Source organism: Coturnix japonica, chromosome 3 (genome assembly GCF_054131305.1).
Source record: "Coturnix japonica strain WE chromosome 3, WE-NBRP24, whole genome shotgun sequence".
NCBI lineage: Eukaryota > Metazoa > Chordata > Aves > Galliformes > Phasianidae > Coturnix > Coturnix japonica.
In genome coordinates, this window is record NC_140665.1 from 75,409,689 (window position 1) to 75,436,533 (window position 26,845).

General features: G+C 36.5%; 1 protein-coding gene across 7 annotated transcripts in view; it reads left to right on the plus strand.

Annotated features, from left to right (window-relative positions):
• Positions 1–26,845, plus strand: part of PHIP (PHIP subunit of CUL4-Ring ligase complex) — a 98,143-nt gene that overhangs the window by 50,327 nt on the left and 20,971 nt on the right. For 6 of the 7 annotated variants that reach the window (XM_085541956.1, XM_085541958.1, XM_015859017.3 and 3 more), the window contains 12 exons: positions 3,747–3,875; positions 8,531–8,756; positions 11,168–11,305; positions 12,403–12,586; positions 13,532–13,655; positions 19,339–19,479; positions 20,136–20,212; positions 20,868–21,099; positions 23,472–23,591; positions 25,529–25,636; positions 26,053–26,177; positions 26,372–26,454. In XM_085541956.1, coding sequence (XP_085398082.1) covers positions 3,747–3,875; positions 8,531–8,756; positions 11,168–11,305; positions 12,403–12,586; positions 13,532–13,655; positions 19,339–19,479; positions 20,136–20,212; positions 20,868–21,099; positions 23,472–23,591; positions 25,529–25,636; positions 26,053–26,177; positions 26,372–26,454 — 1,687 coding nt within the window. Of the gene's footprint in view, positions 1–3,084; positions 3,154–3,746; positions 3,876–8,530; positions 8,757–11,167; positions 11,306–12,402; positions 12,587–13,531; positions 13,656–19,338; positions 19,480–20,135; positions 20,213–20,867; positions 21,100–23,471; positions 23,592–25,528; positions 25,637–26,052; positions 26,178–26,371; positions 26,455–26,845 lie in introns of those variants that run through there. The other variant, XM_085541961.1, reaches the window with a different exon arrangement.

Here is a 26,845-nt window from a genome sequence, read left to right on the forward strand (position 1 = left end):
GTCTTTCCATGTGTGAGCTTTTTCTTTCTTGTCTGGATGTATCTCTGGTGTGCTTTAGGATTATAGTTTTCCTTTTGTTGTTGCATCATGTGTAATGCATTGCAGTCGAACAGTGATCTTCCTGTTTCCAACTAATGGCCTCAGTATCTTAATGTCAAGGAAAATATCTACATCAGGCTAGAGTTCATTGACGTGTTGAACGATACTGATGACTTGTGCTGGGAGGTCAGATGGAGCTGCATAGGCAGAGGTCCCTTAGTAAGTTACTTCTAATGATCTTACTACATTCGTGGCCTGCTGCATTCTTTTCTTGTTGGCTTCTGATTGCTTCAGTTGTTACTGTTTGTGCTGTGTCCCACATCTGTTCCTAGTGGTGGACTTGCTAATGTTGATTTCATCAACAGTTTGGGTTTTTTTCCTTCAGTCACCAATAGAAAGACCTGGATTGAGGGATTTTACTGTTTGCATTCTTTTAGGTCTGTGTATCTTTTTTCAAAACCAGAAACTGTTATCCATTCTTAGCAAGTTCACCTGCTGCACAGTTTGTCCTATTTGAATTAAGTGCCATGTCATGTGATAGTGCTGTGCCTGTGAAATCCAGCTAGTGGTTTCTTTTGTTTGTTTGTTTTTAAAGTAAATGAATTATATTTTCTTTGGTATGTAAAATCATTTAATTTACTGAAGGAAGTCTGTTAAGTTTTCTGGTAAGCTCTACTCCTTCTTTAGGAGGAAGTTTTTCACTCAGAGGGTGGTGACGCACTGGAACAGGTTGCCCAAGGAGGTTGTGGATGCCCCATCCCTGGAGGCATTCAAGGCCAGGCTGGATGTGGCTCTGGGCAGCCTGGTCTGGTGGTTGGCGACCCTGCACATAGCAGGGGGTTGAAACTAGATGATCATTGTTGTCCTTTTCAACCCAGGCCATTCTATTATTTCTACCCCGTGTGCAGTGTGTTCCTTAAAAACTAGCTTTTAAGTCTTTCATACTGTCTATTGATAATGGGTCAAAAAAGCTCCATCTTCTCTCTTTCTCTAGGTACTACTTTTCTGTTTTCAAACAAGAAACTACTTTAGTGATCTCAGATGTTACTGTAGTTTCACAGCTCTATTATCTCTGGTTTAAGAACAGCAAACTGTTCTGAACTGAGAGGAAAAGAATAGCTGTCCATTTATGTTTTTAATCAACATTCCTCTCGTTGACATTCCAATGTCCTTCTGTTTCCTTGCATATAAAATGCAGGCAAATAGCATAATTCTTGGAGTTGTTGATACTAAAAGTAACCTTACCTTATTCTTCATTGTACACATCACTAGTTCTTCCTTGTTTGTGACTGAAGAATCTCTGCTACTTGCTTTGTTAACAAGTGTCGTAACACGCTGACTTATTGGCAGTTTTCACATTGTATGCACAGCTCTTAATTAACCAGTGTGCTTTTTTGTGCTCATGAGTGGTGTCTTCTCCCTGCCGCAGATATCATTCAGCAAGGAAAGATTCCAGAAAGTAAAAATCATTTCACTTTTTGGGGATGCTGTCTTCAGACGGTACTTGTACCTTTGACTCGAAGGGGACAGGATGAGGAAAGCTTCCTTTCTGCTAATGCCCTACATTTAGTTTACTGAAGTTAGAGCTTCCTTGATTTATTTCAGCTTTACCTTTTGCAACTTTAAATTTAGTTTCTGTTTCAAGTGACCAAATCCTGTGTTAGCTTTTATTATTAAGGAAATTCCATTGTAAAGTGCAATTTATTAAATCAAAATATTTTTGTGTGTGTATTATATACTGGATATCACACTCTGGCAGGCTTTGCCAATTGCTTTTAATAGCAATTATGCATTGGAAGCTTATCCCTAAGAGTAATTTTTTTTGTTTTTGTAATACTAAGAGTCTTTATTTCCAAGTAGTGGTGCATCAGACTTGAGGGATTGTACTAAATGATCCTACTTCTGTCCTTTTCATAAGCATGTTTTACACCAGATTCTGGCCATATTTACAGTGAAACTATTTAAATCTAAGATTCTGATTTATTTTCCTTCTATTTTTAAGTTTCCACCCCACAGTTGTTAGCAAGTAATTCTTCCCTGGTCATGTTTTCCTTGTGAAACAAGGTCTTCAATTCTTGGGCTCTATAAGAGGACCCTGAAATTCTGTTTATGAAGAACTTTAATGTTAGGAGGTTTGATACTTTTGTATTTCCTTTGTTGGGGTAAGGCAGTCAGCAGTCTCTATGCATATACTTCTTTATGAGATTTTTCCTCTACATCTGTAAAGCCTGCACTTGGGCTGGAGTTCCTTCCCCTTTTTATCTGCTCCTTCAGACTGTCTCCCTTGAATAAGATGAGCTTTCTGTACGCAAAAAGCAGCGCAAAGTTGTAGTTTTGCCTTGTTGGATCTTGCTTAGCCTAAAGTAATTCTATGTTCTTAGCTGTTGCAGTATTAGTGCCGCTCACTTGAAGCTCTGTTTTTATTTTCCATCTTTTTTCTGTAGGATACCTCTGTTAAGAATTTGTTCCTTCTGGAATAATGGGCAAAACAGAACATAAAACTTGAATAGATTTATGTTCCTTTTATCCCAATCCAGAAACTGTTATGGAACACACTCGTAGTAGGAAAGACCCTTGTCAAATTATTTAACCCCTGGTCATAGGTGTAGTAGCCTTTACTGTTGGGAGGGTGTGCAGGGGAGCAGGAACGCTGTAGGACCACGGGTGAAAGAAATGGACTTCTTGCCTTAGTCTCAGTCTGCAATTTAGGGAAGGCACTGCCTGCTTCACTTGATTTTTGAGGCTTAGTTCATTCACTTTGGAAGTAATGCTGGCGGCCTCTGGAAGGTGCTGTTGAAGTGCATAGTGCTTCTGTGTGCAGACTGAATACTGTTGTTTGCTCTGGCAGTACATAGGCCCTCCACAGTTAGGGAAAGAATTACTTTTTTTTTTTTTCCCCCCCTTTTTTTTTTTTTTTTTTCTTTCTTTTGCTTTAAAGACAATGCAGAAGTCCTTTACTGGGGAGAATAGAAAGGGGCTTTCTGAAGAGGTGCTGAAGACGTGAAAATTCAGAGTGGTGATTGGTCACCTCTGCTTGATTGACAGGTTGCAGGGAAAAACAAAAACCCATTTGTTCTGGCTTAAAGGAACTGGAAAACAGAAAATGAGTATCAGGTAAAAATTCCTTTTTTAAAATCTTTGCAGTTCTCCTTTTAAAAAGTGGAGTTTTTACAAAAATCAAAACCTCCCCCACTCCGATAAATTAGGAGTAGGAATTACAGAAACAGGCAGTTGCTAAGTTGTGTAATGTGGGTTGTCAATGTCAGTGTGTTTTGTAGTGGGCAGGTGTCCCGAAGCACCACAGCAGCCATTGCTATGGGCTATAGCTTAGCAAAGAGGCAGAGGATTGAAAGGGTGTAGCGACTAAAGCCCTGAACTGGACCCAGCTCTCTGTTTAGGTTTATTAGCAGGACGTTCAAGGGGAAGCTTTTATTTTCACTTCCTGTACTGTGCCTGCTTTGCGGATTAAGTCTGTCAGTTTCTACTACTACTATCAATTTGGCATCTTTCACGAGCATTATTTTAAAAATTGAATGGAAAGTGAATAGCCAAAAAAGTAAGGTGTTTGAAAGGAGCTTCCATCTTAGCAGTACACCACCTTGCAGATTTTATATAAGTTTCAACGTCAGCACCACAGTTTTGCTAATCGTAATTGCAAACAGTTTGTTTCTGGTAACTTAATCATTTTGTATATTGATGTATTTCAGATTGAAGGACAAGGACATGGTGCAGTTTTTGACTGCAAGTGCTCTCCTGATGGGCAGCATTTTGCATGTACTGATTCTCACGGTCACCTTCTGATTTTTGGCTTTGGTTCCAGTAGCAAATATGACAAGGTACAGTACAAGATACGTGTCAAAATGTTTATGTGTTTTGAATGTGTTTATGCAAACTTTGTTAGAGCTTTGCCTCAAGAGTGCATTGTAAATCATTTTTCAGCTAGGAATGTATGATTCCTGTTGTTGACACTGAGTTTGCTTTTGCTATCTGTTGTTTTTAACTGCAGATACATGCTGTCAAGCATGATTTATTTGCATGGGAAATTGAAAGTAAAAACAAAAAATCACTCAGTCACTGTCTCCTCAGTGAGACTAGTGAGGTTACCAGTGTCGCTATGGATCCACACAAATGATGAATAGCGGAATTGGTAATATCTAAATATTTTGCTTTAGGTTTTTTTCTGGTTTCTAACTAACATGAAAATGTGGGGAGGTGTCATAGATCCAACTCCTGGGATCTGCATTGAAGCACTGCGATGCCTGAATTACAGTTATTTACAGCAAATGTATTATACGTTCTATTTAAAAAAAAAGAATTGTCTGCTGTGTTTCTGTTGTCGTGGATGCCTTGGTGCTTACACAGCAGTGTTCTCCTATTACTGTGTAATTAAAATGTTACATCTTTATTCTAAGACTATACTCAGCATTATTCTGAGTGCAGATGCTTTGCTGCAGACCCTCGTGACTGTAAATAATTTGTGGTGGCTTGTTTTTCCCTATTGATGAGCACGCCCTTTGAGCTGTGTAGGTTACCTAGTTAGGAGTACTAGTTAGAGTGATTCTTTTATCACCCAGAAATGAGGTGATGTCTCTCGTTCCTTTCCAAGACTTAAACAGAGATATATGTTCCATGGTTTTCATATGTGCATCTGGTATCCAGTACTTACAGGTTGTTGAAGTGCTAGCTTTTGGATTTTGCTTTCTACTTGCAGATCTTTTGACACAGACTGGCCTTGGAAGCGCCATGTCAAATATTAGTGCAGAGGGACCTGAAGAAGAGATAACAAAAGCAGTTATAATCTTTGCCATGTTAAACACTGCAATTATTTCTGTAGTGTTCTAGCTCTTATTTTGATGTCAATTACAGCAGCATTACATTCTACAATACTTTATGATCACATTTCTCAACTATAACTCAAAGCACTTATTTGGGAGATAGCAACTGTAGCCATTACTATGGCTCAATCCATCAGAGCACTTTCCCTTACAAGGGAGACAAACAGGAGCAGAGTTACCACATGCAAGGAAAACTGGCATTATCAGATCAGTTTCAAGGTCCTTCTGTCTTTCAGTAGTTTTACTCTTCTAAATTTTAAATCCTGATCCAATCAAACATTTCTCTCACTGTGTTCGTTAATAACTCTTTATCTTTCCAATCATTTTGGTAGTGCATCATACCCCAAAACGCATAAATGTTGGAAATGAAGTCTGAGCAAAAAGCAATTGTTATCGTTGCTGTGACGGACCAGGAGTCTGTTACGTAGTTATATGAAAACGTTCTTTGTGAGTGATTTAGGCTTGTTTTCACACCTTGAATGTTACAGACCTGTCATGCTTTGGAATTTTATCTGCAGTCTTCAAGAAAGGATTGTTCTTTTAAGCTATTTGATGATTTAAAATTGTTCTCTTCAGCTGCTACTGTATCATGGTAATCCTGTCATTACTGACTGAAGGAGAAATGGGAACACATAGGATTCACATCTCCATCTTAAATGTCAGCTTAGAAGTTACAGAGCCCTTCCTTTTCTTGTTCTGTTTCTTCTTTCATTTTTGTCTTACATGCCTTATGGAAAAAGGTAACTACATATTGGCAGGTGCTGGGGATTTGGTACTCTGTTTTATGATGTCCCACCCTCAGCTCCTTGTTTTTTGTTGATTTGATTGGGTGAGTTTTTTAGTCTGTTTTTCCAGATATCTTGTGAGAATAAGTGCTAGTAGGAAGTACTGGGGGTTTTATGTTTTTTCTTTGGTTTAAAGTCATTTCCATGCATCTTGGGGAATGATTTTTGCAGGAGGAAGAAATATAAGTGACCAGTTCTGCACTCCTGTATTTGTGAGTTCTGTTCAAGGCAATGATTTAATGGAACTTAAGCCAATTTCAGTTTAATTCCTTGAATTTCTGACTGCATGCACACTTCTGAAGTTCTTGTATACATAGAAACTTGTCCAGGAATGACTAACTGACCTAAAGATGAAGTAGTTCCATGTTGATTACTCTATCTCTGGTCCTTGTAAAATGTTAGTTCCTATAGTTTACCCAAACCACGGTTCCTTGTTTCTCACTGACAGCCCCTGTGTGGCGTATTGTTGCAGTGATGAAAAAATCTCTCTGCATTTGTGTATGTGTGTCCATCTGGAGAAACTGTGAACATTCAGCATATGTGTAGTGTAGTTACCATAAAAATAACTCTTGTAGAGCTCAGACCTTGTAGAAAGTTTTCTCACCTGAAGCAAGTAATATAAAATACAGAGGACCTGTGAGTTTGTGGTTGGACTTGATGATCTTTAAGGTCTTTTCCAACCTGAGTGATTCTATGATACTAAAGGTGGCACAATATGTTGTGTGTCTGTGTGTGTGAATTTAATCTCTAAAAGTTTATCAAGAAGCAGATCTGTTTGTTAGTACTTCTGTTTGCCTGCTGGACATGTAAGCAAATGAACGTAGCTATTTGAGATTCTCTAAATAATTCTTCCAGTTATTCTCTGGACCCAAACTAGCCTGAACATGAGATCATTCCTGAGGTTCCAGTAGATGCTTTGCAGAGTTCTGTCCAGGAAGTTGGACTGAGCCTGGGTTTTCCATGAAGTGCTGTTCTTACCATGAAGTAAAAAACTGTTTACTCTCTCTGCTATACCTGATTGCATTGCAGAGTACAAAGGAAAGGTAATGGTGGAGAGTTCCCTTATGATCTTGTGTTCAGTTATGAGGATGCTGAACGTGTGAGGAAGAATTTCTAGATCTCCATTTAGTCGCATGAAGTTTTATCATGTAAGCATGAGATGCGGACAACACTGTACATTACATGGTGTACAGTTCCAATCTTACCATTGGAATCTTTCTCAGTATTGGAAATATTTAACAGGAAAATTTGCGCTAGGTGAATGTAGTAGATACTCTACAGTTACATTCTGGGCAAAAGCCTCAAAAGGGACCTGTATCTTTATCATACTGAGCTGGCTGCTGAGCTGAAGGAACAAAGTTGGTAAGCAAGCTTTGACTGTAATGAAATACATGAAAAAGGTTGCATTTTTCTCATTCAGCCTTTGTTAACAGAGACAGTACTTGCTTCCATTCAGGGCTTTTTATTGAAGTGGGATGTTGCCTTGTCCGTATGTACTTGGTAAGGGTAACCTTTTGAGTCCCTGAGTTACATTTATTTAGTAGCTTTCCATGCATCTTTCAAATATTCTTTCTATCATAACTTTTCTGTATTTGTGTGGGATCCAGATCCTACAGTTCCTATCCATTTATTTTTTCCTGAATTAGGAATTACAGGAATTTTCCTGAATTAGGAAAAACATAGGCACTTTCTGATTCTGTAACTGACGTGTCTGGTCCTTTTCTGGTCTTCTTACATTCCAGATGGAATGCACTTCATGTCATTGAGAGTCTAGATCTCTGAACATGATCTATTCCTGATGCTCTAACATCTGCCTTGCTGATTTCTACATAATAAATTGTACATGGGTGCTCCTCTGACTGTGCTAAAATACCTGTCCTTTAACACAGAAGAGACTTTTCTTCTTGAGATCTCGGCGCCTTGGTTCATTTGCTCAGTTATTTTTATTCTGCACTGGAAAGCATTTTTATGAGTGAATGATGATTTTATGATTTTATTTTTACCTGTTAAAAGTTAAGCTGAGTATGTGAGTTACCAAGAGGGATTGCTTGGCAATAAGCAGTGCTGGGATGTGTTCTATATGTTGCCATTTGTTTTGTGTTCTCTTTTCTCCTTGTGATTCAGTGTCTTTCTGCTTGCAGTGTTGGGATGTGTGTGGTGGTGAGTTGTGGTTCCAAAAGCCTTTTTACATTCTATTTGGACAAAAGAATTCTTTCCTCTTCAGTGTCTGTGGTTAGTCAATTAGCATAAATTATGAGCAAGTGGACTGAAATAATTTTGAGTATTTCAGCTTTATATTAGCTTTATTTTAGCTAATGCATTTTCTTTGTGTATCCTGCACTGTAGCAAAAAAAATTGTATGTCTAACTTGTGGTGATAAAAATACATGACTAATGCAATGTGATAAATGTGATCCTTATTCTCTTCTTCTTATACCATTGTTCCTAAGCCTATGGCATTTTACATTTTTACATTACCAGATATACGTATGTGAAAATCTGTGACCTTTTTAACATGTTGATGCCGTGTTCCATCAAACATCTACAATTACTTGAAGATTGCCCCATTTGTCCGTTCTTCAAGTGCTCCTCATTATCAAACTTGCATTTATTTATTTATTTATTTGTAGTGAGAATATAGAAAGTGAATGCTGGAGAATGGTCATTTGCTTGTCCTCTTTAAAGTGAGATAAACAGAGCAGGTTACAATCTTGCTTATGCAAAAGTGACCAAATAAATAAAAAATAAGAAAAAAAAAAAATTAAAAAAAAAATTAAGTAGATTTTTGGCAGTATTTTCTTCTGTGTGTTTATTAGTAGTCTTTTTCAAAATATACATACATATATATATTACAAAATGACTTTGTTTACAGATAGCAGATCAGATGTTCTTTCATAGTGATTATCGGCCCCTTATCCGTGATGCCAACAACTTTGTCCTGGATGAACAAACACAGCAGGCTCCACACCTTATGCCTCCCCCATTTTTGGTTGATGTGGATGGCAACCCGCATCCTGCAAGGTATCAAAGGCTGGTTCCTGGTCGTGAAAACTGCAGGGAGGAACAGCTTATTCCTCAGATGGGAGTGACATCTTCAGGTATGGAAAAATTTGGTACATCATAGTCTTTGTAGTTGCTTGTAGAAGTTAAACATTTTCACTCTCATGTTGTTCTTTTTCTTCATTTCTGGGAGTAGTAGTTCATATAACATTGAAAAGTGGCATTGTTTTTGGCACTCATTGCTTGTGACAGAAAAGTAATTGTTTGTGATTAATCAGATTAATACTAGTTGATGCTACACTACGAGTTAGCTTGGAATTTGTTTCACTTTGAAAACAGCATGTGATGCTGAATGAGCTTTCAGTTGATCTCTTTGATTTAAGATGTGGTACATCAAAAAGCCTAAAAATCTGGTCTTCCGTAGATCAGTTGTAACAGGTAACAACTGAAAGAAGGGAAAAACATGAAGCATGCAGGTCTTTTTCCTCTGTAGATAAAGACAGTCACTCTACATAAGCTTTGGTTTGTTATGGGAGCTCTGAAGTTTTGATAAGGATGGAAAATCTATGACATTTTTCTGAAGTCTTATAGTACGTGTGTACTGTATATGATGAACAGGAATATTTTCTGCCAGTCACTGTGGAATACTGCCTGGACGTGGTCCATTGTGGATGGTAGTACGGGTGGAGAAAAATTTAACAAGTCCTCCAATATTATATGTAGAAAAGCTGCCTGTGAGTCACTTGTAAGAAGGAAAAAAAATAACCTTCCTGGTTGATGTATGCCATTTTTTATCACTTTAGATAGTAGATTTGAAGCTAAGTTAGAGTTCCATAAAGGATTGATTTTTACCTTGCTACAGCTGCAACATGGAGAAACATGGCATTCTTAAATTCTCCAAGTCTGGAAGTGTACTGGACACAGTATTGAAGATAATATCTTAAAACAAGCTAGACCCTACACACATGCCCAATGTTATTACATTTACTGATGATACGTGAATGACTATAGAAAGGTTATGCCTGTAATGTTTCATTTCATAGCAGGAAGCCTTCAATGAGGCCAACAGAGGGCTGGAGAGACAGAGGATTTTTTTCTTCTACCACCTTACAGTTTAGCAGCAGCGTATGCCATTTTATCCAGAACTAGACATTGTCTGCATATGTTCGCTTCCTCTAAGGAAGCTCTCTGAAACTTTATTGTGGGAACTGATAGGTCTCACTCACTGGGAAATGACTTATTGTCAAGAAGTTTTATGTAGAAGCCTGTGAGAGTAGGAGTAGTTCAGATATTCTTGCTTCATTTACTCCCTAAATGTTACTTGAAGCTCTTTTGAACCGGGTGTATCAGAAATTATCAAGTATTCATCTGTCTTTCTGACTTGATTTTTTTGAACTTGCTGTTATTTGTGAAAGCAAAATTTCACAGGCTGGGTACTTTAAAAAAAATTCTTTTTCTTAGGAAGCAGTTTCTTTTTTTAAGATCAGTCTGGGGTTATTTGTAGTATTTCCAACTGTTTTCATAAGACAATATGTTTACTTATAAGATCACCAAATAAATCTGACTGCCTTGCTACACACATCGGAAAACATCCAACTGTGGTTATGCCAGACTTCTACATGACTTCTGCTGTTCTGGTGAAGTTGACTGCAACTAAACCAACTTCAAAACTGAGAGCTCTGTCTTAAATATTTATTTTCCTACTATGCAGCATAATCAGTGTGACTTCTTTCTTACCACAGTCCAAGCTGAGTATTTCATAGCAAAATTGCAGTAATATTGAGTATTTCATCTTTCAAAGCTTATACCACAGTATCTCTTTGGATGATACTGGGAAAATAGTTTCTGTAGCTTTTTTTTCTTTGAATATTCTCATTCCTCATTATGAAGTTTTGCAAGTTCTGCTTCTGTTGACAAGAATTTCCCAGGCTCTACTCCAGCATGTGTTTAACTGAAGTTTTGATTAAAGTGTTCTGTGATGCATTTGGGGCAGGCTGAGCAAACAGTTCACAGAATCACAGAATTCTAGGCATTGGAAGGGACTTCTGGAGATCATCTAGTCCAACCCCCCTACTAAAGCAGTAGGTCACACAGGAGAGTGTCCAGATGGGTTTTGAATATCACCAGAGAAGGAGACTCCACGACCTCTATGGGCGGTCTGTTCCAGTGCTGTGTAACATTTATGTTACCGTTATTAAAGGTTACAACAGTTGTGTTAAGCTTTTGTATTTTGATTGCACTTAATCAAATATAAATTTTTATTGGAATTAGTGGTCGCCTTCACGCTGCTCCAGGAAATTTAATACAAGAACTTAAGAAAAAAATTATCCTGTTTTATAAACAAGAACACCAAGGAGAAGACTATTAAAAGTATGCTTTAGCTAATGCATAATCAAATTATTATATACCGTACTTGTAAAATTGAAAGCTAAAAACTTAGATGAGCAGTTTGTGATACAAGATTCTTTAACATATGTGTGTTTATTCTCTTGTCTGTTTTACTTTACAGGATTGAATCAAGTCCTTAGTCAACAAGCAAACCAAGAAGTGAGCCCACTGGATAGCATGATTCAAAGACTTCAGCAAGAGCAGGATCTGAGACGTTCTGGGGAGGCAGGAACAAGTAGTACCAGCCGGATAAGCAGAGGTAAATTACACACAGCTGTGGTGAGAGTATTCTGGTTTTCCAAATGAACCATATAACAGTTGGAAACATGTTAATTGCATATCATTTTGTATGATTTTGTTGAGCTACTAGAGGAGTGCAGAATAATAGGACATCATTCATTTTTTTTGTCTTATTTTTTTTCTGCTTTTGCAAAACTTTATTCACATGACAAAATTGTCTTCATTTAAGTTGCGTGCTCACTTGGAGGATTTGCAGTGGCTGTGTTCCCTTAGGTGTAACTATTTTGCAGTTTAATCTGGAATTGCCCATCTATTTGAAGGAAATCTGAATGGTCTCAAAACAAGGAAACAGGAGGGAGAAAGAAGGAAAGGGTTACTTGTATCTCAGAATAGCTATTCCATGTTTTAATGTAGGTTACAGGGTAGTTTTCAATGCTTAAAAAAATAAACAAAATAAATAATAATAAAGGAATCTTGGTTGATAATAGATCTGAATAAGCAAGAATAATGTGTGCAAAGTGTGGAAAAACACCTGAGTCTTTGCTATGATTCTAGGTGTTTGTAGGATGCTCCATGTGTGGGGTTTTTTATTGTTGTTGCTGTTAGGGTTTTTTTGTTCATTTGTTTTCATTTGAGTTTCTTGTTTGAAAATCTTGCAGTTTGGATTCTAAGTATTTTGCAGTGTTGTGGCTTCTTTTTTTTTTTTTTTTTTTTTTTTTGAGGTAGAAAATAGTTTAAGGAATAAACTGTCTGCGTGAGATCTCCCTGCTTTTCTTAATATAAAATCATTTTAGACAACAGTAGCACAAATTGTCGTCTTGTAAACATTTTCAAAGACATTTTCAAAGACTGAACCAATGAGACACATGTCAATTTACTTCTCTTGACTTGATGCTTGCATTCCTTTTCAGTATGGCTTTTTAACATGGAATTCTGCAGCCCTATAGAGCGTGTTTTGGAAGTTATAGGAATAGCTTTAATATTTGCTTCCTTCTGAAATAATAAAAAAGAAAGGCTTGTTCCTTCTTTCCATTCATTTTGAAATTTTCTTTTTGGATGTTACCCTAACCATTTCCAGTTAAGTACCATTATTGCCTTTTGTTGGTTTTTCTTAAGCATCTGTAAGTTCTACCTCCGAAGTTCATTCACCACCCAATATAGGATTAAGACGCAGTGGACAAATTGAAGGTGTGCGTCAGATGCATAGTAATGCACCCAGAAGTGAAATAGCAACTGAGCGGGACCTTGTGGCTTGGAGTCGGAGGGTTGTGGTGCCTGAACTGTCTTCTGGTGTGGCCAGGTAAGCAAAGGTCCAGTTTAATTTTGTGAATTTCGTTAAATTGAACGTTGTCACAGTCCTGTTTGTGAAGAGTTTCTGTCTTCTGTGGTCTCAATTCTTATAAAGTCAGTTTGTGTGAAATAGTTCTTGTTTCCCTGTCACTTGTAAAATCTTGGAATTGTATAGGTAATGTGAATAAAAAAATAATGATTTTGTTAGTGGTAAAGTGATTTAACTTGCACATGCAGTAGAGTCTAACTGCCTAGCTGATTTCTGGCTTGTACCATGGCATTGCAGTATGTTTCCGCTGCATTTGTTCCTGGCATTTTACAACTGGAACACTGACCCATCAAGTGCCGGAGATGAACTTTGATTTTCAAACTTGAAGTAACTTCATTTTGTTTAGTAATATACTCTTGTGATGAATACTTTTATCAATGAGGCAAAAAACCCTACTAACTGCATCTGGGTTGCCCTAACTTTTTGAAATAAGATTGAATAAATAAGATTGAAAATTCTTATGTAAACAAAGGATTTTCTGAATGGTTAAATTTTGGAAATCGTTTCAAGAGGAGATAATTAATATAGACACTGTGTTGATGTATGAAGGTGCAGGTCTTCTTTAGATTCAGAAGTTGGCATCTTGAGAACAACAACGAAAGGTACTTTTCATTAATGTTTTTTAGATTCTATGTATATTTCTCAAGAAAGTTGCCTTTGAATTTAGAATAGTGGCTTTGGGAATAGTTAAGTCCGATGTCCTTTGAACAGAACACAGCCATGTACTCAATTCTTGCCTCTTGAAATCTTTATCTCGAAAGCGTAATTTTTGAAGCTAGTTCTGACTCTGCTCAATGAAATGACTGTTCAAAGCATGTCACAACTATTGAACATTTATTCTGTGACTTGGTAGAGAAGTGTTAGTATGTTTGCTTTAAGGTTAACATCTTAATTTTCTATTTTTAGTAGGCAGGAAGAATGGAGAACAGCAAAGGGAGAAGAAGAAGTAAGGGTGTATCGATCAGAAGAGAAAAGAAAACATGTAATGAGTCACATTCAGAGAGAGAACAAAATACCTACTTTCACTAAGGTAAACAGACACTTGTACTTTATCACACTAAGAAGCATAAAATAAATGCTGTTTGTTAGGCCACATGAGTTTACATAACTATTCTCAGTTTTAAATTTGAAAATCAGGGGCAGGGGAGTCTGTTTATCTCCACGGAATGAGGACATATGTCCACACTGATGTTTCACTGTGCTCTGAATAAACTGAGATTGCTCTTAGAACTCCCCTGCGTGAGAAGCGCTGTGAATCTGGTTCTGGGAATGCGCTTTGCTGTAGGGTGGCTGTCACTGTTGATCAATACATCTTGATGCAGATGTCTAGAGTTTGAAATAGTGTTCTGTGGAAATGTTAAATTAATACTTAAGTCATAGCTCTTTAATGCATTTATGTTAGCCTCCAATTGAAGAATTGGGTATTTTCTGTCTTGCTGGGCTAATAATCGTTATGCAAATTTCTGTGGTATTTCTTAAAACATGCATTTTGCTGAACATGGAATGTATTTTTCAGAAAAGAATAAAAGGGGAAAGAAGAAATAGAAGGGAGTGGCCTGTGTTAAAAATTACACTGTCATCGTAACTGATTTTCATAAACCTTTGAGAAAAAAAAATTTAATCTTACCAGCCTTTATAGCAGTAAGAAAATGAAGGCTGCACATTCTGTATTTACAAAAATGACTTCAGATCTTTTTAATTTAGAAATCAGTTTTATGTGTGCTTCACGTTCTCATTATGCTTTTTTAACCAACCAATAATTTAGCATTTATTTATGCTGAATAACCAAACAGAATTTCTAATGAAAGAAATAAACATTAAACAAATGGAAAGGAGAACACATACTTTGGTTTCTGTAATATTCTAAACAGGACTATTTAATCCTTAATAAAGACCTTAGGAAAATACATGCCTCCAGGATTGCTTGCAAGTTGTCCACTGGAAAGTAAAAATCATGAAATCAAATGTGGAAAAATCTTAAGAAAGTAAATGTATAAACACTGTGCAGATATTGACCACACACATAATTCCTATGATATATAATTAACATTCTTTGGGTGAAAGGGACTGATACTGTAAGCAATCTGAAATAAGTTTCATATGCTGAGTACTGTTTTCAGTTTCTTTCTCAAATTTCTTGCCTTTAAATTACATGCATTGCAATTAAGTGTTTGCTCAAGAATATCTGAAGATTTTTTATTTTATTTTATTTTCCAATTTATCTGCCAAATTTTCTTTCCAGAGATATGAAGCTGTTTCTCCTTCATGGTTTTGGAGGTAGTCATGGTAGAATATCATAATATGACATATGGACAGTCGGCTGAATATGAGCCCATATGGGCTCATGTGCCCATGTGGCCAGGAAGGCCAATGGCATCCTGGCTTGTATCAAGAATGGCGTGGTGAGCAGGACTAGGGAAGTCATCCTGCCCATGTACTCAGCATTGGTGAGGCCTCACCTCGAGTACTGTGTTCAGTTTTGGGCACCTCAGCACAGGAAAGACATGGAGGTACTGGAGCAGGTCCAGAGAAGGGCAACAAGGCTTGTGAAGGGCTTGGAAAATCATCATATTGGAAGATTTGGGTTGTTGAAAAGCATAATGATTATTAAAATCCCTTGAGATAAGCCTCAGAGGGATTCAAGTGTAAGTAGATATCAAACGGACTCGAAATAAGCAAATCTGCAGGGAGAAAAGGGTGCTTGATCCCAATTGATTAAGTTTCCTGGTTAGATAAAATGCTGTGATTTTAGTAATTTTTATTGCTGTGTATCACTAGCATGAGAACATTCTTGCTTTATAGAGTCAAAACAATAGGAGTGGTCATCTGAAATTGTCGTCTTCTGTAATGTCCATAATAAAATGAAGGACAAGGGAAGCAAAGCAAGACTGATCTCGTTTCAAAAACTGCAGTGAGACTTTTTTGATTTTTCTTTTTTTAAATAGGAATTAACTCAGCAGCTGTTCTGTTGCAGTTCTTTACAGTGACTGTGTGACTTTAATTACAAACCATGTTACATTGAAGATAGAACTAGAAAATACCATTTAAATCTTTCTAATCTTTCAGAAACAGCAGGTTCCGATACTCGTACCTTGTAATTTATATTTCAGTGAAGCTGAGACTGCAACTACCTTTCTGTAGCTTAACAAATTCTTAAGAGTTTTGTGAGAGGTCTAAAGAAGATGGGTATCACTTCAAGCATAGTATCCGGGAAATATTACTTTCCAGTAATATTCAAGCCTAAAAGTTACAGCATGAAGAATTGTAGAATGTATGTCATTCTACAATAACATCAGCTAATCTAGAAAAAAGTTAAACATTGTTCTAATTAAATTTCAATTATATTTGTGCAGAAGGAAATACTATTTTTATATCAACCTGTGATTTCTGTCTGTTCATATAATAATGATGAAGTAAGATTTTTTTACTCTTCTTGATAAAATGACTCAGAAAAAAAGCCTCCAATCCAAAGTTTCCTTTCTTTGTCTTAAGAAGGCTGTGAGCATCTGTTGATGCTGGGGTTCTAATATCGGACACTTGCTTGTGACCTACTACTTTGCTAATAAAGACTGATTTCTGTTGTGATAAGGAAGAAGGAATGATTCTCAGAGCATGTCCTGCTGGCGAGGAAACAATATGATGGCTTATCAAGATTCCTGCAACTCTGTATAAAAGTGTAGCAGTGCTTTGCTTCCTTGTGAAGTCAAGGTCTTAAGGACAGTAGAACACAGTACTTTAATTTGGAAGTTGCTAGGATACCTCTGAGTTTCCACTGTATCAGTTGGTGTTCAGAAATGGTATAAAGAAGTCCTTCAGCTCTGTCCAGATATGTATCTGTGCCTTTCAAATGCGGGAAATACCGTCGCTTGTATCTCACAGAAAAATTGTTCTGACAGAAGCTGTAGTTTCTAACGTATCAATAGATGTGCTCTGATACTGAATGAAAGCCTTGGATATGATACAAGGTACTTGTCAGCATGTGTGACGGTTCATCAAAGTATACAGAAAGAGTGAGAGGGATGATTGAACCTCAAATCATAGGTAATCTTGGCTTTATTTTCAAACTTCACATTAGAGTTGAGAGTGCAATTTCAAACTCTTTTCTTTGGAATATCTATTGAAAAAAGACCTATCAGCTGTGTTCCCTCAGCCATTGTTGAAGAGGATGGTCATAGTTTCCATTTTGGCAAAAAAAAAAAAAAAAAAAAGAAAGAAAAATGGGGGAAAAAAAAGAGAAACAGCTTTTACTGCCTTTAACTTCCACTGGAAACTTAACTTTAAACTTACCACCAAATAAATGCATTGCCTACAGCCCCTCATTAAGTTTTGGCAATGTTGTGGTGAATACGAATGATGTCAAATCGCATGTTTTGGTGGGATGTGTATGCTGTATATCTTTGTGGTCTCTTCTTGAGCACAGCGGTTAGCTGAGTTGATCTCCAAAGGTCCATTCCAACCTCAGCTTTTCTGTGATCTTGTTCCTCATGGGCAACAGCTTTTTAAGATTCTTGTTTTGATTTTATAATAACTAATCTAATTGCTGAACAGAAGTTGGTGTGTGAATTTTTAGGAGTTTTAGTTCCATAGAGAAAATGAGTAAGCAAATTCAGTGTAGTTTTACCATAGTTTCTGCAAAATTAATGCTTGTTATAGAGAGTACTTGACACATTTGTTTCGTTGGACTTAGCCAGTCCCATTTCTGTTGTCATTAGTTCTTCATAAAATATTTCATGATGCTAAGAGCTGGATGGGCTTTATACAAAAGCAGTGATTCCCAGTGAGTTTTCTATGAAAGTAGCAGAAACAAGTTGTTTTAACAGTGGCTTTTGTAACCTGTCAGTAATCAATCCTGAGAGCCTGACACGAAGTGAGCAGCCCTAGAAGGCTGAGGGCAGAATGTACTGTTTGATGGGCTGAGCTGCTAGTCTTAGGGCAGCCTTAGAGCGGTTTTGGGTAACGTCAGGGCAGCTCAAAGAGATCTGGCATGTGCTGCCAGTGAGTCCAAAAGGAATGCTGCAGGTTTCAAAAGTCTGGGCAATCTTGAAATTCTGATTGTTAAGCAGTCCTGCTAGAAGTGTCTTCAAGCAGCTGTGCTGTCAGCTTCTCAAGAGGGGGTCATTGGTGGCTTCCCCAGCTTGAATTCACTGGGCAGAATAAAAGAAACACACTTCATAGAACACAGAGTACTGTGTGTTGGTCCTGTGAGCTGCAGTGGAAACCATAATGGTATTACACAGCATTCTGGACTACCCAGCTGGACAGGTGCTGTCATTCCTGAAAAAAAATGTCCGTCCTCCAACATAGAGGATAAGAGAAAAGCTCTAGCTATCAGGCTTCTGCATTTGGCTAAGGAAAAGCACATCACAGCTGCTTAGCAAAGTCTTACTGTGTTTTTTAACAGGAAGTTGTTTTTAGTGAGGAAAATTTAACCTTATGAACCAACTTTCATCATATAGGGACAGGAAAGATCGCAGTTACAGAACAACCCTGTCTGAAAGGGACCTCAAGAAATTATCAGGTCCAGCGTTTCATGGGAAAAGGGAGCCTAGATGTGATATTACTTAGCACCCTCTGCAACTGCATCTTGAAAGCCTCCAGTGATGAAGTTATTACTCCATCCCTCGGGTTTTTTTTGTCTGTGCTTTCTTTACAATGTTTGACGTTTTCTGATGAGGTTGTCCCTATTACTGCAGAACTGGTTCCCTTTCTGGATGTTATATAAATGTTTTAGGGCTGGAAACATCTTACACTTATACTGTGGGCCTCAACAAAGGGACAGATTTTAACTTGGGGGTGATGGGGTCCACACCAGAATAACTTTGTCAGTCTCCATGAGGGCTGATGTCATTATTTTTTCTTAAATGGGGGCAGCATAAAATAAGTTACTTCTGATTTGGAAGTGAGGTGATACAACAAAATGCCGTTGTTCAAGAAGAAAAGGAGCCTAAGAGGAATAGCTACAAGCAGCATGTCCTACTAGAATGCTCTGATAATATTAATACCTTTCTGCTGTTTGTTCCAGTTCTGCTGACATTGTATTTCAACTATATAATCACTTAATAGATATCAGGTTTCCTTTAGGGAAGAATAAGTTTCATATTAAATTTCATATTCATAACACTGGGGGAGCATACCATCTTTTGTGGCATGTAGGGAAGAGTGCAGAAGCTGTTTCATTGGGACTGATCAGGCCTGAAGTTCAAGTACGCGTGTGAAAGATATTACAACAGAAATCTTGAAAACAAGATGATAGCACTTAAATGCTATGTAAGAATGGGAGAACAATATAGGGTTACATACTTCAAGTGTTAAAAGCAATTGTTTGCTTTACATTTTCTGGGCTGTGTAAGAACTTGTTCTTTACAAGTGACTTTCATTCACTGAACCATTTTGTGCACCACCTTACCATTTAAAAGCCTTGACATAGCATATGGAGATGACTGTTACTAAGGGATGCGTTATTGTGTAGTGTCTTTAACAGATGTGATGCCTTAGGTGAAAAAAAAAAGACGTGCTTGAATTCTCCAAAGAGAATGTTCTCCTCTAGACAGCTTTAGTTTTATACCTGTGATGTGTTTTGAAATTTCTGATGTCGTATCATCTACCTACAGCAAAAGCTGCTTCCTATAATACAAATGTTAAATAAAACTGTATACTAATAAGACAAAAATAAGACTCAAAAATAATCTGTTTTGATCTTCATGTCTTCACAGAACCATTCTCATGATCATTTACTAGACAGTAGTGACTCAAGAAAACAGCAAGCGAACCAGCACAACTACCGTACGAGATATGCAGTAGAAGAACCTGCAAGGTCTGCTGAAGAGTTAGAAAATGGACACAGTTCCTCAGACGTAAGAGCCTTGGTTTCATTTTTGTTTGTTAAGCTCCTGCTTCAGATAATTAAGCTTCTACTAAGCATTTTCCTTGTGTGTTTTCTTTCATTTCTTTAAAAATCAATATTGAATCATGTTTTCATGTGCGTTTATGTGTGTTCAGTTTTGCATAAAAATTGACAAAAAGGGATTTAGCGAAACCATTTTGCAAAATAAATGCCTGAAATATTAAATCTTTCCCAGATCAGCGAACCTAAAAGGGTGGCCTGTGTAGCCTATTAGTATTTTTACCTGCGGGGAGGCTGGACAAGATGACCTCTAGAGGTCCCTTGCAGCCTGTGCTTCTGTGATGTAGCTACAATGGAGAAATGGGTGTTTATAATTTGTCCTAATTTTCTTTGATAGTAATTAAAAAATAAGAAAAATAGGGAAGCACTACATTAAAAAGTTTTGGAAATAATTTTCTTTAGAAGTAAGCTGGTCTTTTGAAATGAGGATTGAGAAACACTAGGGACTTGCCTGTGTGTTGAAAAATATTGCTGTGTACTATGCATCTCTGCATAAATGCTTCATTTCCTTTCATCTAAAGAAGTCTGAATTCCAAATAAAATACTTCAGTTTTTGTTTTTTTTTCCTGTCATGGTCCATCTCCACTTCTCTCTGCCCTTTGATAGGAAGGGGAAGTAGTTGTTGCCAGTGGTGGAACATCAGAAGATGATGAGAGAGCATGGCACAGTGATGGCAGTTCTAGGTAAGTGACAGTACACCTCATAGAGAAATGTTCTACTTACCAATTTTAAATAATCTTATCTTCAAGCAACCAGCGATTTCAAAAATGTACATTTAGAAGATGAAAGAGAACTTAAATTTTCAGGATTTTGTTTTCATCTATATGATGGATTAACTTAAAATTCAGGAAATGTTTCACCCCTGTTTGCTATCAGCAGAAGTATTTCCTGGTTTTTGGGAGGGTTCTTTGCAGGTGCACATGCTCCAGGCACATAATTGAATTTTCCTATGACTACCAGTCTGAGTTTTGTGACCGTCTCTGCTGCTCTGTAGCTTGAAATTAAAGCAAAGACTGAGGTTGTTTCGAGCCATTGCTGCTTCCTGAGCATGATTTTTTGTTATTAACTTTAGTTCAAAGATCTTCAAAGCCATAAGACATGAGAATAATCTTCAGAATTTAAAATAAATCATCTGAACTGACCAAGTTGGGCTTATTATAGTGATACTAGAAGATGATGATTACAAGACTGAACAATTTCAAAGCTTTTGTTTTACTGCCATTTAAATTGAAGTTAGAATAGATGTTTTTAGGCGCTGTTTTTAAACTACTAAAATATTGTAGTTTTCTTTCTTTTTTTTTTTTTAATTTCTTTATTTCTTTGATATATCACGTGTAGTGACTACTCTAGTGATTATTCTGACTGGACAGCAGATGCAGGAATCAATCTGCAGCCACCAAAGAAAATTCCTAAACTTAAAACAAAAAAAGCAGAAAGTAGCTCAGAAGATGAGGAAGGACCTGAAAAACAAAAGAAGCAAATTAAAAAGGAAAGGAAGAAAGGGAGTGAGGAGAAAGACGGACCATCAACATCACCAAAGAAGAGAAAACCCAAAGAGAGAAAACAGAAGGTTAGACACATTTTGTGTATTAATAAATGATCATTCTAAGCGTCCTAACAGAATTCAATGACTGATTCAGTAATGTTAATTTAAAAACACATCTTATACCAGTAATAATTGAGGAGTAGTGGCTCACGTAAGTCAATAGATTGCTGTAATTACGTGCTTTCTAAATATTTAGCGTTTCACTGAAGGAACACTTAATGGCTTTAACACTGTTGTCTTGGACCGTAAATTTCATTTAGATGTTATGTGTGCCTGTATTTTTCTTCAGTTGTACTGACAGTCTCACCATTTAATTGTAGTTTCTTTTTAGGTCTGCACAATCATGTCATTTTCTATCAATTCCACAGTGTATGATATTTGAACTATATTTCAATTATGCTTCTGTCAAGTAGAACTTCACTTGACCAGGATTTTGTTATTGTCTGATAGGGTTTTGTTTGCTTTTTTATAGCTCCTGTTTTAAGTCAGCACATGAAAACTTTCAGTGACTTATGTTATTTTCATATTTTTGATGATAAATTTGCTTTTTGTTTGGTTTGATAAAAAAAATTGTTCTTTCTTTATGAAGACCAATAGTGATTTATCTGCTTTCATAGGTGCTAAGCTTCTATTTTTTAATACCTAAGGAAGTAACTGTATCATATAAGTGATGAAATAACCATAGTTTTGCTTATTTTATAAGATCAGGAGTCCTCACTAGTCCTCAAGATCACTGTTTCATCATTTTGCCTCCAATTAGATGGTAGGCTGATGAAACAGCCAACATTCATGTTAGCATATTATCATTAATGAACCTTCAATAAAGTCATAAAGGATGTAAGGTGGCAGTCTTACTCTGTAATTAAACAAGTTTTATTTTATTGTATGGAGTCATTAGTTTTAGGGTTAATACTAATAGTATCTTGATATTTACAGAGTCTGAAATCAGAAAATGGCATAATATCACTATTTTTTTTAATAGGCTAAAGCCCTAGATTAGCTTTTATTTTAAAGTATGAAATCAGGTAACAGTCTAGCATTTCCACTCGGGTTAAAACTGAACTGAGTGTCTTAGGAGGACCTGCATCTATTTTGGTCCCAGTTACTATGATGACGGAGGTCTTTGATTCCAAAAATGTCAAACTTAAATATTTCATATTTTAAAGATGACCTTCATTCTACAATCAGAGGAAAAATTTGGGCTGGAAAGAGCATCAGAAAATGATCTCTTTAATCCTGAGTCCAGATAGGGTTATGTATACCCATTATTCCTGACAGATAAGCCTTTGAATATTCTCTGCTAGAGATTCTATTCCCTTCCTGGACTGAGAGCTCATAGTCTTACTGGTAAAAAATTCTTTCTGTTTTCTGAATTGGAATCAAACTTGGATCTTTCTAATGGAAAGAAAGAGGAAAGAAGTACTAACTATCTTTGTATCTAGACACAAAATTATAGAAGAAAGAATGTTTTTTCTATTGATGTATTGGCTGCCAAGATGTTGAATGGTGCTTCCATTTCCAATCCCCCTCCAGCAACAGTCTATGTAAAAATTAATACAAGAATGAAGAAGTACGTAGGAAGATCAAAGAGTGTTTTTCTGTGTTAGGGCAGACTAACAGACTGACTTCTCTCAGGAAGGAAGTTTGGGGACATCTGATATAAAAACTTCTATAAACTGGTCAGTAGTTTAACAACCAATATGGAAGATTTTCTTACTTATTTTGTTACACAGAGACATCCAGTGACAGACATGAAACTCAAAAAAGATTATTTCCCCATTCTCTTTCTACTTCCTCAAGAACAAAACCTGAGTATGGTTTTTCAGCTTAAGACCCAGCACCTCACTATTCAGATCAGGCCTGACTAAGAATGATTTCCAGTCTTTATGAGTTATCTGTTTCCTGGATGTCATCTTTGAAGAATGGTGGATTAAAGCATGGCTTTAACAATGAGAAGGAACAAGAAGGATAAGCGTAGAACCTGTTCATTGAACCTTGTTGCTAAATAGGAGTTTATAGTCATAGGTTCTTAATACAAAAAGAGCTAAAAGTCAAGGCATGCATGCAGCTTTTGAATTAAGATTTAACAATTTTTGTTATAGGGATTTTATCTAATTGGTTCAAGAGAATGGCATATTTAAGTTGGCACGAGACTTCATTTTTAATAAATTCAATTATTATTACAAAAGATTGTTATTTAAACAAATGATCTTTAAATTGTTAATACTTTTGGTTTTGGCTAAGCTGGGTTTGTTTTCACACTGACAATGTGTTCCTTTTTACATTAAATATATTAGTTAGTTGGCAGTCACTTTTTAATAAAGCACTTCCCAAAACACAGGGCTGCCCTAAATGTTATTTTACTCATGTTAGTCTTGCGTGTGCATTTTCTTTAGAGGCTGGCTGTGGGAGTTCTGGCAGAAAATGGTTTGACACTGGAGGAATGGCTGCCTTCAGCATGGATTACAGACACTGTTCCTCGTCGGTGCCCATTTGTACCACAGATGGGGGATGAGGTATTGTAGCTTTTCCCCTGCATTCTTTTTTCTTTCAGCTTGTTTCTGGCTTTTTAGAAGATAATAACCTTTTTTTTTTTTTTTTCTTTTTTTCTCCAATATTTTAACACCATTTATTATTGGAAGATTTTGGATTTTCTTCAAAACATTCCTTGATTAGGTTAAAATTTGCTTAAAATGTTTTGTACATGGTGTTGCTTTGTCATGACCTTTTTAGTCCATGCTTTTGCAATAACATTGCTGCTTCTGCTGCATTCAGAGTGTGGCTTTCCTTATGACACGTTTATAGAACTTTTGTTTCTGGGCTGCAGCTGTTCATGGGTACCGACTTAGAAGCTGAACCAGTGGTTGCACATGCAAATTTTTACTTGTGCTTTTACTGAATCAAGTTTGCAGCATAATTATGTAGTAATTATATGAGCCTGAGAGGAGTAGCAGTTCAAGTCAGTGTTTCAGATAGAGAAAATGCTTAGGTACTTAGACAGTGTAGCAAACATGTTTTGGAGACAGTACTTTTCAAAAGATTGAATCCAAACAAATACATTTGGTGCCAGGTACCTTCTGGATACAGTGACATAGCCAGGGATTCATCATTACCATGTTACCAGTGGGAAACATATGGCAGAAATGGAACTGTAGTTCAGCTTGTCTGATTACCCAAATACAGTGCATATCTCTGCAGTATTTGCTCTTCACATGATAAAGAACATTTGTGACCGGGCACTAACACAAACATCCAAAAGCAGTAATTGATTAAGATTAAAAATATAATTCCCTGGGAAAGGGCACAAAGTCTTTTTTTCCACTGATAACTTCCTAAATTGTTGTTGGAGCAGAGCTTGGAGCAATTTAAAATAATTAAATTAAAAAATAAATCCATTTTTATTAACTGTATTAATTGTGTAGAGGCTTAACAGAAACAGTAAGTGTAGAAGGAATTAGCTGTAGCCTATGTCTCTAAGTGTGAATGTGTAGCAAGAAACAGTTCTACCTTTTCTTGCCAGTTTAGGTTCTTTGAGGATATTGTGCATGTCAAGTACCCTGAAGTGTAAAGGCATAAAACATTTGTGATGTGAAGTAAAACTGAAGTCCTTCTCTAAGTCAAAGGAAAGAAAAAAAAGTCATAGGATATTAAGAAAACATTAAGTAACAGTGGAGCAGTGAGGTAGAAGCTTGACAGATGCTCTCTATAGTGTTTTGTGATACAACTGTTTTGTGAAGCATGTGAAAAATAACAGTGGTAGTTTTACTGAGGGCCATTTCCTCTGCTATGATGACTTTTTTTTTTACCTTTTTGTTACAGCAGGGGTTTATAACAAGAAATGTTCATCCGATTTCTATTAAAACTCTAAATTCTGAGTTGTGGAAGTTAGTAGTGGAAAATAATTTAAGTGCTTAAAATATCTGTTCTTGTCTTTGTTAGGCTGTTTATTTGGTGGTATGGAAGTGAAGATCTTCCCAATAGAATAGTCAGTGTAGTTCTTGTTCAACAAAGGTGCAGTTAACTATATACTCCATTTAGCGATACCTGATTGTCATGTTAGGGCTGTCTTCCTGTGTTAAATAAGTAAGTGGGTTAGTGGGATTTCTAACTGTCATGGAATTGTGCTATATTGTGATGATAAATGGACAGTTTGGGTTTTGCTATTGATGTTGTTCTAGTTTCACATGTAATTTAAGATGCTTGCCTAATACTGTACATCATTTCCTACTTTTTTTTTTTTTTTTTTTTTTTTTTTGTCTAAGCAAAAGAGTTTTTATGATACCTGCTTTGTCTGCCCTCTTAATTTCTTTAAGAACTTGTGACTTATGCAGGAAAAACAAGAAGTAGAGAAGTTGTTGATTACTGAGAGAGTGCATACATTGTACGACAGCAATACACTAGCATTCTGATTGCTCAAAATCTTAGTCAGATAACTGTCTTGTTTCACTTTTAGGTCTACTATTTCCGACAAGGTCATGAAGCGTATGTTGTAATGGCTAAGAAGAACAAAATATATAGTATTAATCCCAAAAAACAACCATGGCATAAAATGGAATTACGGGTATGATTTCTTTTTCTTTTTTTTTTTTTTTTTTTTTAAGGTATCTTAATATAAAAAGGAATTTTGGAAACTAGCTCGAGGAAGATTCTTGATACAGACGTTCCTAATATTGAGATCTTAAGATATGTGTAAGGGGAAAAATTTTACCTAAAAGCCAAATTAAATAATACCCTAAACTGTACTTCTTCCTTGAATTATTTGAGTAAATATCAGTTAGTCTGATTTTATTTTTACTTCGCTTATATCACATAGAAAATATATTTCAAACAAGTTGCAATACAGAATTAAATACTCGATTTTTTGACATGTGCTGGCATGAAATCTGCTAATTTTGGTACACTCATACTGTCATGTTTCAGAAAGTTGTATGAACAACGGAATTAAAGATAACTAATATAGCATTTTGTTTATTCCAGGAGCAAGAGTTGATGAAAATAGTTGGGATTAAGTATGAAGTGGGATTGCCTACTCTCTGCTGTCTTAAACTAGCTTTTCTTGACCCTGATACGGGTAAACTAACTGGAGGATCATTCACCATGAAGTAAGAAAAGCACTGTTATATTCACATTGGAGCCTTTCCCCACCACCCTCCCCCTTTAATTCTGGAATGTTTTGAAAATTAGTGACTAGAACTGTAGTTTTTGGAAGGTTTGAAGTCAAAAGGTTGAATTATTACATAAGTGCCTTACTTTGTTTTTTTTATTACTTATTAGTTGTGTGTTCTGTTGTATTTAGGTACCATGACATGCCAGATGTCATCGACTTCCTAGTTTTGAGGCAGCAATTTGATGATGCAAAACATAGACGATGGAATATAGGTGAGTTGTGTGGAGTTTCTGGGTCTTTTTGATTTATTTATTTATCTATTTATTTTTAATTTTAATTTTTTTCCACATCTCTGTATTTTCATGGTAAATTATTTAGAGGTAGGTTGTGGTAAATAAATCCTTGTTTTATACTGGAATTGGAGGATAAGCTCTGGCTATATTTGCACATGGAGTGTCACTTTGTCCTTGACTGATCAACGTGCAAGCAAACAGAATACTGAAGGTGATTTGTGAAAGAATGTGCAAAGAAGACCTCAGTTGTGCGTTTACAGGGAGGAATGAAGAACGACTTTTTAGAAATACAATGTTTATTGGTAACTGACAACTTTTATCCCATGTATTGCCTTTCTCTCTTTTTTACACTGAAGGCCCTCTTTGAAAT